This window comes from Nanorana parkeri, unplaced genomic scaffold (assembly GCF_000935625.1).
Source record: "Nanorana parkeri isolate BGI_ZX_2015 unplaced genomic scaffold, ASM93562v1 scaffold1248, whole genome shotgun sequence".
Lineage (NCBI taxonomy): Eukaryota > Metazoa > Chordata > Amphibia > Anura > Dicroglossidae > Nanorana > Nanorana parkeri.
The window spans coordinates 401486-412731 of NW_017307516.1; the positions used below are offsets into that span (position 1 = coordinate 401486).

Below are 11246 nucleotides of genomic sequence, written 5' to 3' on the forward strand. Positions count from 1 at the left end.
TTATTGTTTACACCAACTGATTTTTTTAAAATGCAGATTGGATTAGTAGCTATATATATATGATATGAGTTTTATTTACACTTATTTATAGGAGTTATTTTTTTTACACTGAACATTGTATTTATTCACCATATGGCTTTCCTAGTTCTTTATGCCATATAAAGACCTCATAAGTTTGGAGATTTAGTTGGTTATCATAGCGCAGAAGCATCAGGCTTTGGTATTAAATCTGTAAGGCTGCCACCTGGTCCTCAGTTTACTTAGTCAGGTTCAGGCTTTGGCAGATGCCCAGCTGCAGTTGCAAAGTTCTTCAGGTGGCCCGATGGGGGCCACACACTAGTTGAAGTCACTCATCCAGTGTATGGCCAGCTTTAATCGCTTGGCTTTAGAGAGATTCAGGTCATCTTTTGTTCAGCACATTTAAATGAATGTACTCCTTCTAAAAATTAGCAACACTTAGTTAAATCTGTAAATAAGACAAAAACGTCTCCACCTCTGTGGTTATGAAATCAATTAACACATGGAAGCAAGAGCTTGATCAGTTGACTCTTAAAGTAAACTTGCACAGAAATTGTCTTAAGGCCTCTCATTCTACCTATATACAGATGTAGGCCTTTTATAGTCTGAAGATCTCCAACACGACATTCTGCTTAATAATCAGACTGGGTCTTTAGCTGATATAGGTTTCTTTGAGGATAAAACTCTATTGTGACTTTGTACAGCATACAGCTTTTGTGTTGTAACAGAAATACAAAAATAGAATTTTTGGCTTTCTTGAAACATCCACTAGTAATACCACATAAATATAACACTCAGGCAAACAAGTCAAGGGTTGTTACCTTTTTTTCTTCTTCTTTTTTTTTAATAGGTATAATTGATTACATTACTGAACAAGCTGGTCCACCATCTAAACAAGTTCAGGCTATTAAACAAGTACAGGAGCATTTGAAAGATGGAGATGATGTTGTAGTCCTTGGAGTTTTCAGCGATAACCAAAAGAGAGAATTTGAACTCTATCAGGATACAGGTATAGATTTAAAATGTCATCTTTATTTGTATGCAAATAACAAACTGTTTTTTATTGAATGATCAATTGTGGATCACAGATATAGTACAAGTACAGTTAAGAAAAATAAACATCTTGAATTGATTCCTTGTTCAAATTTTTATCTGACGATGTGATTGAAGAACAGACAACCAGTGGTGTCTAGAACTTTATAATTGAGAAAGTACAAATAAGGCTGCTGTATGACAGTTTTTATTCACGTACCAGTTCAGTTACTATGTGATGCACATGCCTCATAAAGTGAACAAAAACAAACTTCTACCTCCCTTGACTGAGCCAAATCTTCCTTAATTTATGTCTGACATGCTCCCCTACCAAACACTGCGGTTTACAATGAAATGGTTTCATCAAGGCAGTGCTGTCAATTTTAAAAGCAGTGGGTAGGACTAGGTGTGGCCAAGTGCTGATTGACAAGCTTGCGCGTTAGTGACAATGGAGGTACCGGTAGCTACTCAGCCAGGGCCGGCTTTAGGCACCCTGTGCAAGAAAGCTCTACATTGCCCCTCAGTGACCACACCCATCAGTAACCACACCCATTTCTCCAATATACACACCATTTAAAGACTCCCAAAGAAACATATTAAAAAGTATGATAAAACAAACTTTATTTAAAGGTATTAAACCTGTAGGCACAATATAAGTATTCTTATTAAATAAAACAGAAGGCAAACAAGTGCAAACAATAAATGTCAAAGTTAAATAGTCTATAAAATAAAGTTTCAGGTTGTCGCGCAGACTCTTTCTTCCAGTAAGTGCATCTAGAAAAGTAAAAATAAAAAACAGAATGCCAAAGCCAGACTATGTTAAGTGAATGAATTACTATGTGCCCGAATATACAAAAAATGTATTCAGACACATAATTTGTTTGAGTCTGTGCGACGGCCATGTTGGCCACTGGCGCGTTCTGCAAATGCGTGCCACTATCTTGGAGGCGGGAAGCATGATGTCACATGACACCATGCGTGGCTTTAGGTGAAGTCACACGCCAATATAGGCAACGCCATCTTAGTGTATACCTAGATATACACCATGATGGCGGCGCCCAACATGTGCGGTGTCATATATGACGTCATGCGCCCTGTCTCCAGAACACGCCATTTGTTTTGTTTGATGAAACGATTGAAAACATTTTTTGTTTTCGTAAAAAGAAATTGAGGACACAAAGTCCTCAATTTATTTTTCTGCAGCCTCAGCACAGAGGCTTCCCATTCATTCAGAAAAGATGGCAAAATATTTTACTATCACCTGTTTCTGAATGGGGAGGAGCCTTGGTAGTGACTGCTACTCCCCATTCAGAAATTCATGAATGAACTGGATGTGATGTAATCACATCCTGTTCATTCATAACTGGGGACACATAGTACTATGTGTCTCCAGTTATTTACAAACAGGGGACACAGTTATTTACAAGCAGGCTTCAGCAGACAGTTTCTCCTCGGAACCGAGGACAGCGCTGAAGCGGGCGGGAGTGAGGAGGGAGTGCTGTCATGTCAAGTGGCCAGCGGTGAGGAGGAGAGAAGCCGCAGCCTGTAGCCGCCCACGAGGACGAGCTGTGTCGGCCGCCTGGCGCCCTTGTTGCCATGGCGTCCTGTGCGGTCGCAGAGCTCGAACACCCCAAAGGCCGGCCCTTCATGCAGCTTCAACTTTCTTTTCCTTCCACTGTAGTGCAAGCATGCACAGCCTACATGAGTGGCAACTGTGCTCTGCATTCAGGAGCAGTGCATCATTGTCACAGCATCAGAGGAAGTTACATTAGGTGGACTTAATTAGCAGGCTTAACAGGTATTTGCGGGACTTTGCAGGAGGCCAAAGAGAAAACTGTAAATGCAGGTGCACTTATAATTAACTGCAGCACATTTTTTTTACATTGGACATAGTTATACTTTAAATCTGCTTTTTTGCATTTAGGCATCTTGTTGACGTTACAACTGCAAGCATCATCTATTACATTAGATCACCAATTGCTGTGAACGACAAGTCACAGCATAGCCTGACCGCCTATTGGCTAGCCTTATGTCCTTGGTATGAAACATATGATGTCCAGACGTTCTAGGACTAAACAAATATGGTTCTATCTGATCCGGTATTAAATAAAAAAAATTGCAAAAAAACTCTGAACTTTTAACCCTTTTGCTGCCAGTCCCGTTTTTGCACACATGACATAATCAATATTTTAGGTCTGAAAATTGCTTAAAACCCCAGAATTATGTATTTCCTCAAAGTAAAAACCCTGAAAAATAAAATGGTGGCAGTTAAAAAAAAAAAAAAGAAATGTTGCAACTCTTTATCAAACCCAAAATTTCAGTAAAAAAATACACTTTATTTTACAAAAAAGATGGGTATTTATATTGGGTTTTGCATGGTGCACTAAAATAAAAGAACTATAAGGTCACATAGTTCCACATAGTTCTCCTAAGGGTAACGGGAGGACACAAACCAGCATCCTCCTGTCACCCAAAGCTCTGTATACCGCTCGCGGTATACTGAGACGCCACAGCTGGGACGGATCCCGACATTACTGTCTTGATCCACCCAGCTGCGCGAGTGACAGCTGGCTCTGCCTTTCTAGAGGCAGAGCCAGCTGTACCCGCCCCCTCCCCCGTCCGTTCTGCTTGTCGGCACTGGAGGATCGGACAGGGAAGGGGGGAATCCCTGCAGGTAACCATGAGTGACAGTCACGGCTCTCTGCAGGGACAGAATCAAGAAGTGAGCGAGCGGCGGTATGTGTTCGCTCACTTCCCGATCTATTGAGCCGACCTGTGACAGTTTCATTGTCACAGGTCGGTTAGAACTATGAGGCTGAGTGATTTTCACTCACCTCATAGTTCTCCTTTTAAGAGGTTGTGCAGAGTAAATGGATACCCAACATGCCAAACTTTAAAAATGACATGCTTATGTGAAACGACTGAAAAATACAGTACCGCAAATTCTCCATAGGCGACACTCAGTCTTTACAGGCAATCAGTTTAGCATTAACCAAGAATAATGGTCCTAGAATTATTGCTCCTAAAATAATGACTCCATATTCCACTTATAGAAAAGCCATCTCAACTTCTAGAAAAACTTCCACACTTAATGACTGAAGAGAAACTTGAGATGTCATAAAAACAACCATTACTGATATGAGCTGAAATTACCTGAGCATCCACACTCCTGATCAGCCAGCATCTATGGGGAAACTTTTATTGTCAGAAAGGAGAACCTAATATGACTATATTAATAGCTGACCATCAGATTAGCAGGAAATACACATTTGTGAAGGATATGATGCTCTCGGAATACCTTTTGTGATCACTGAATTGGGCAAACAACTGAAGTATATGGGTCCAAGTGTCCCTGCTTTTCTTAGAGTTGCTATCAAAGCATGTGTGTGTGAAGCATATGGCCTCTGTCAAATCATGCCTGGATTACAATGACCAGTGGTTTCAAATAGCTGGGTCAAATACAATATCCATTTGGAATAATTTACTCATTTTAGTCTGTGGATCTGTTTTCAGTCATATTTTTTTCTGTTATCTACATACAGTAACTCCAACATGCTCATTGAGTAAATGTAAATCTACCAGCTCGTTATTGGCCATGATGGATTGCCCTATTTTATTTAATTATGGTTACAGCATACCCCGTTTTTAAGTTGCATAGTTACATAGTATTTGAGGTTGTATAAAGACATAGGTCCATAGAGTTCAACGTGTGTGTGTGTGTGGGGTGCATGTCTGCATATGAGTCCCTGTGTCATCTAGATTTTAAGATTACCTGTACCCCTGTATGCTCTGCTGCTACCACTGCCTGGGGTAGAGAGTTCCAAAATGTAACCACTCTGACTGACTGAGAAGAAGCCCTTACGCCCTTTGTGGTTAAATCTTTTCTCCACCAATTTTAGGTGGTGGCTTCTAGTCCTTGTTGGAGCGTTTAGAAAAAAAAGTTTATTGCTAATGTTGCCATCACCACCAAACATTTTGTACATTAAAATCCTGTCCCCTTTTAATCGCCTCACTTCAAGCGTGAACAAGTTTTAATTTTAGCAAGTGGGTGGCCGGGATGTGAAGAGGACAGGATGCGTGCGAGTGAGCTCCGCTGCCCTTACCTCGATCTGTCCGAGATATCCATCCTACCAGCGGACTTTTCCTCCACACGAACTGCTGGGGGGTGCAGTGCCGGTACACCGCTGTAGTATGCCCTCGAAATCGGGCAAGAAATCCTCCACGCCCGGGAACAAGCGCCGCAGACAGAACCCGTGTCCCTCGCCGGCCATCTTGCCTGAATCTCACTCCGCACGTCTGACTGTGGTGAGTGAGATGCCTGCAGCCATGGATGGGGAATTGCTGGTGAGTCAGGAGGGGCTGGCCCCATCGCCCCCGTGGCAGTCAAGATATCAGCAGTCTGTAGCTCCGGCTGGTGCCCAAACGGCATAGAGGCAAGCAGGGTGGCACTCACTACAAAAATAGATCACCTAGCGATCGAATGTTCCCTCATTCGCAGTGATTTGGACAAATTTAGAGGGTGCCTGTATGAGGCTGAGTATAGAGTGTCGGGCCCAGAAGACACGGTAGTTGAACACTCCACCTCCATTACTGAACTACAACGCCTGGTACGTGCATTATCAGCGAGAGCAGAGGATGCTGAGAATAGGATGCACAGAAATAATATCAGCATTATTGGCCTGCCAGAGGGTGCAGAGGGAACACAGCCAGTACAGTTTTCGAAGTACCTTTTCAAGAAGGTGTTGGGTGTGGCGGAGGCCCCTGTCACTTTTGTGGTTGAAAGGGCGCATCGGGTGCCTCTCCAGGGGTCGCACCGAGACCCTTTCTGGCAAGATTATTGAATTACAGGGACAGACGCTGTGCTGACTGCGGCCTGGAATTCTCCTGCTTTGCACCATAAGAATACAGTGATCAATTTGTTGCCGGATTTTTCGGCGGATGTGCAGAAGTGCAGACCTTCTTTCCAGGATGTCAGATGCCGCCTCATGATTAAAGGTTTACAATACAGTATGCTTTTCCCCAGTAAGCTGCGGGTTCAACATGAAGGAACGGTACAGTTTTTTTGAAACTCCAACTGCGGCAGCGAACTGGCTGGATAGGCTGCGCTGAAGAAGTGCAGTTGGCATCCTTCTAATAATAAAATATATACTGGAAGCCTTTGGGAGTACATGACTGTTACAGTGACTGCGGCCTTTTGCTGTTCGCCTTACCATCTATGATCAGAGGAGGAGGGGTGCACAGACACCCTACCCCTCATATTATATATTGCATCTCTGTTTTACAGCTCGTTTTGCATTTCATTGCTCAGATTATAGTTCATTGGATCACTTCTGCTCAATGTCTGCACTATTCTATACTAGGTCCCCTTATGCACTCTTGGTGAGATGTGGGAAAAACCGGAGACTCCTCACGTAGGGGTGATATTCCTAGGTACTGGTTGGTCTGTTGATCAGAAAGAAATAGGAAGGGGGTGTTAGGCTGCAGGGGTGACGACCCCCTTTGGGTTCCCGTTTTTGAACTTCGTTTGGGATCAAGCTACTCGGAGTTATGTTGGGGACCTTGGTTTGCCGAAGAAAGCAGGGAGGGTTTGGGTGGGAGGGGGAGGGGCTTTTTCCATTTGTTATGTTGATCTGTGTAATTCCTGCATATATATGTGGTTTATCCCAGGTAGCTTGAGCTGGCCTGATATTAAAAGGCATCTCTGGGCTCTAGGTTTTCTGAGCCTTCGTGAGATAACCTTGCTGTGGGTGGATACGGAATGGCAGGAACTCCAGTAAACATAGTCTCGTGGAATATGAGGGGTCTAAATCACAAGTTCAAACGTTCATTGGTCTTTCAATATTTAAAACCGTACAGGCCTCATGTTATTTTGTTACAGGAGACACATTTGAAGAGACAGAAGGTGCTGGCACTGCGGCGACCCTGGATCCAGAGGGCCTTTCATGCTACTTACTTGGTATACGCCCCGGGAGTATCAATACTTATAAGTAAATCCTTACCATGCACGATTGTGCAGGTTTTTCTGGATCCGGGGGGCCACCATGTTATTGTAGTGCTGGAAATACATTCACGAAGGATTGCTATTGTTAGCATGTATTTGCCCCCTCCTTTTTCATTTTCAACTTCTGTATGATATTCTAGCCAAGGTGGCACCCTTTTTACCTATTCCTATAGTAGTGGCGGGAGATTTTAATACTATCCTAGATCAGGTGCTGGATTCCTCGAATCCTAATAGGGCGCCTGGGATGGAGCTAGTGGGGTGGGCGGAGGCTGCTTCCCTGCTAGAGGTTTGGAGATGGAAAAATCCTGGTGTTCGGGGATATTCATGTGTGTCCTATGTTACCTGAATTACTATTTTAAGTTATGAACCGCTATATAAGCATTCACACTTACAGGTATAATATTCTAAGGATTCATTCATGAGATTTTTGAGCTCAACACAATAACAGAATGTATTGGTACATAGTATCAAGACTTAAATACAATGAACCAACAATCTATTTAACTACAACATACAAAGAAAAGATTTAAACATGCCAAATACCCAGACATTGGTATCTAACAGACAAACAGACATACAGTTAAGTGGTGGACAGATTATATGTATAGTTACCCATTAATCGTCACATGAGGCCCCATCCTGGTGGAAAGAGGCCGAGCTGCTTTTTCCAGTCATTAATATACCCCAGGTGTCCATAGGGATGCATGGCACATCTCCCATTGGTTGCCTCCCAAGGCCTAATGGAGATTGGAGGGTTTCCAAGACCCTCTTTACAACTCCACACCCCTCTCTACGATTGGCCAGTCTACTTGTTATTAGATCAAAGGGTCTTGGCTCAGGAAAAACCTGATTACCAGCCCTATTTGCAAGTCATTGGGCCTGCCACTCCCCTCCACAGTGATAAACACAACAAAGACTTTGTTTCCCTACAAGCTACCCCCACCTATTTAAAACAAGAAATAAAACTATATACATATGTCTTATGAAGATTTGACATAAACTCATAAGGTAACACTATACGCATAATTCCTCCTCCCAGAATTGATATGGCCTTTTGCTAATGACCTGTTCCTGGGGTTGGTGTCTGAGCCCGTCTGCCTGCCTGGTGGAGTGTCCGATCACTCGCCTCTGTCTCTCACGCTTACCTTTCCCACACAATACCAGCGCTGGGGATGGAGGTTGTCGCCGGGTTGGGGGGGGAGGGGGGGGGGTTAAGAGATTGGAGAATATTGGGCCCATAATGAAGGATCTGCAGATGCCAAAATTGTCTGGGATGCATTTAAGGCATTTATTGTTGGAGAATACGTCTCTCACATTAAGGTGTCTAGATGTGACTAGTGATGATTTCATTGGGGGCTCTCAGGGCGGCGAGAAGAGCTTTACAGGTACACCTTAAGACTCTGACAGACTGTTCTCTTTGCAAGGCAGTAGAGGTGATATTTGAGCAAGGGGATAGGAATGGCAAATGGTTGGCCCTGTTGATGGCGGATCATCATCCCTTAGTGAATATTCAGTGTATAATGACATCACTGGGGAGCGGGTGACAGATCCGGTGGCAATTATGGAGGAATTTACAAAGTACTATAGTACGCAGTATGCTCCTGTTGCGCCTTATGATAAGGGGGCCGTTCACTCCCTATTGGGGGGACTGGGGCTTCCCTGTCTTGGGCAATCGGATAGAGAATCTCTAGAGGCGGAGATCTCGGTTCGGGAGATCGAGAGGGCAGTTGGAACCTTTCCTGCTAGTAAGGCCCCGGGACCTGATTGCCTTCTGGTGGAATGGTACAGATATTATTTACCTCAGATGGCCCCCCAGCTTGCAGGACCTGTACAGGTCTTGCCTAACACGGCGGAGATTACCAGATTCCTTGTATGAGGCGAATGTTGTCCTTATACCTAAACCAGGGAAGGACCCAATCCTTGGCTTCTCCTACCGCCCGATAGCTCTTCTGAACATGGATTTAAAAATTCTGACCAAGACTCTCGCGCAGCGCCTAGCGGGGGTTATCACCACCCTGGTAAATATCGACCAGATGGGATTTATTCCAGGGAAATCTACTGACACAAACCTACGCAGGGTCTTCACAAATCTCCTGTTCTCCCATGCGAATGTTGGGTCTAGTGCATTGGTCTCTTTAGACATCGAGAAGGCCTTTTGATTCAGTGGATTTGAGTTACACGGGGTTTGTCCTGCGGTGTATATGGGATTTGGTCCTAACTTTTGTAGATGGATCACTGTTTTGTATAATGCACCCAGAGCCTCTCTGAAGATAGGCACTGCTCTATCAGATTGTTTCCCGGTTGGGAGGGGTACCCGACAGGGATGCCCCTTGTCACTGGGTCTGTTTGCGTTAATGAATGGAGCCCTTGGGTGTGGCTCTACGCACATCCACGGCTCTGGAGGGGTTTAGGGTGGGGTCTATATGAATTATCTATGTTTTCAGGCCTGAGGGTTAACTGGACCAAGTCCCATATCCTGCCACTGGACGAGGGCACTCTGGGCTTGGCTGATGGGTCAGTCCCCCTGAAATGGGTCTCACAGCTCAAGTGGGAGATTACTGCTCCCTGAACCTAACCCCAGTGCTTACCCAGGTCAAAAGGAGGTTAATAGCATGGAAACATTTGCCAATTTTAATGATAGGTAAGGTTAATCTGCTAAAAATAAAGATGCTTCCGGTATTGTTGTACTTTCTCCGTAACTCTGCAGTTTGGGTGCTTGTGAGTTTCTTCCGAGGGGTGACTGGCCTGTTCCGGGACTTTGTGTGGGGCTCACAGGTACCAAGACTCCGAATGTCTATTCTATAGGCACCTTGGAAAGGAGGAGGTCTGGCACTGCCTGAAATGAGAAAATATTATTTGGCAGGACAAATGGTGATTGTACACGGGTGGCTGATGGGGAGGACAGTGACTCTGCAGTGGGGTTGGAGGTGGCAAGCTTGGGCTCCTATGAGGCCTTGTCATACCTGGTCTACAGGTGATGTGGGGCCCCCATATGACCTCACGTTCTCCATGAGGGCTACATTAACGGCATGGGGGCAGGTGTCGGATACACTTGGTGGAGGGGAGATGGCTATGTCGCCATACACTCCTCTGTGGAGGAATCCGAATCTTGCTCACTTCAACACCATTCCAGATTGTCATGTCTGGGCCAGGAAGGGCATCAAAATGTTGGAGGACTTATTGACTAATGGAAACATTATGAGTTACCGGGTTCCTTTCTATATAGATATCTGCAGCTCTGCCATGCCTTTCGGTGTCTGTTTACGCCTACTCTGAGGAGTTTTAGTGCCTCTCCATTGGAGTGCCTGCTGAAGACTCAAGGGCTGTGTAAACCCTTGTCAACTGTTTATGGCATGCTGTTTCCTGATACTCACAGCCCCTTAAGGAGATGTGAGGCACAGTGGCGTAGTGAGGTACGGGATCTAGATGAGGAGGAATGGAGAGAGAGGCCTGGGGCTATCCTTTCACACATGTAATTTATACCAGAGATTGATACAGTAAAAGTTGTTGCACAGGGTTTATTATATGCCTGCGAGGTTGGCCCAGATGTGTATATATAGCACGTGCTCGGCAACTTCCTGGAGATGTGCCTTCTTTCCGGCTTGATTTAGTCATGTGTTTTGGGGCTGCCCTGGTATAAAGAACTATTGGGTGGAGATCACAGAATTCATAAAGCGGTTCCTCATGCTAGAAATCCAGCCGGAAATGGGGCTCTGCTTGCTGGGTCTCACAGAGCGTAATAAGTCTACACATGCCACCAGCACGCTGTTGGGGATTCTACTGTTTTATGGCAGGAAACTGATTGCTTTGATTTGGAAACAGCCGGCCCCGTCTACCTTGGAGAATTGGAGAGGTCTGGTAGAGTCTGCTGTTCCAATGTATAAAGCAGCATATATCCATAGAGCCTGCCCACAAAATGTTTACAAAGTTTGGGGAAGTTGGCTGGATGCCTTCTCTACTGTGACGAACTAGAGGCCAGTACGGAATGTGACCATCATTGTTTGTATGGTTGAGGTAGAGGGGAGTGAAATATGGAGAGGATGTGCACTACCTGATTACTTGTAGACCCTGGTGACCTTGGGTGTACCTGATGGCGGTGCTTCCACCTACACGGGGTTCCTGAAGGAGTATTCATAACACTCGCATATCGATGCTCTGAGCAGGAGTGTTTTACCTTGTATTATTTTAAATTCAC

General features: G+C 44.6%; 1 protein-coding gene across 1 annotated transcript in view; it reads left to right on the top strand.

Annotated features, from left to right (window-relative positions):
• The window catches only part of PDIA4 (protein disulfide isomerase family A member 4), a gene marked incomplete at its 5' end in the record, with an annotated part of 106898 nt that overhangs the window by 33456 nt on the left and 62196 nt on the right, over positions 1-11246 (top strand). Inside the window, one exon of the mRNA XM_018568805.1 lies at positions 869-1027. Coding sequence (XP_018424307.1) covers positions 869-1027 — 159 coding nt within the window. The remainder of the gene's footprint in view (positions 1-868; positions 1028-11246) is intronic.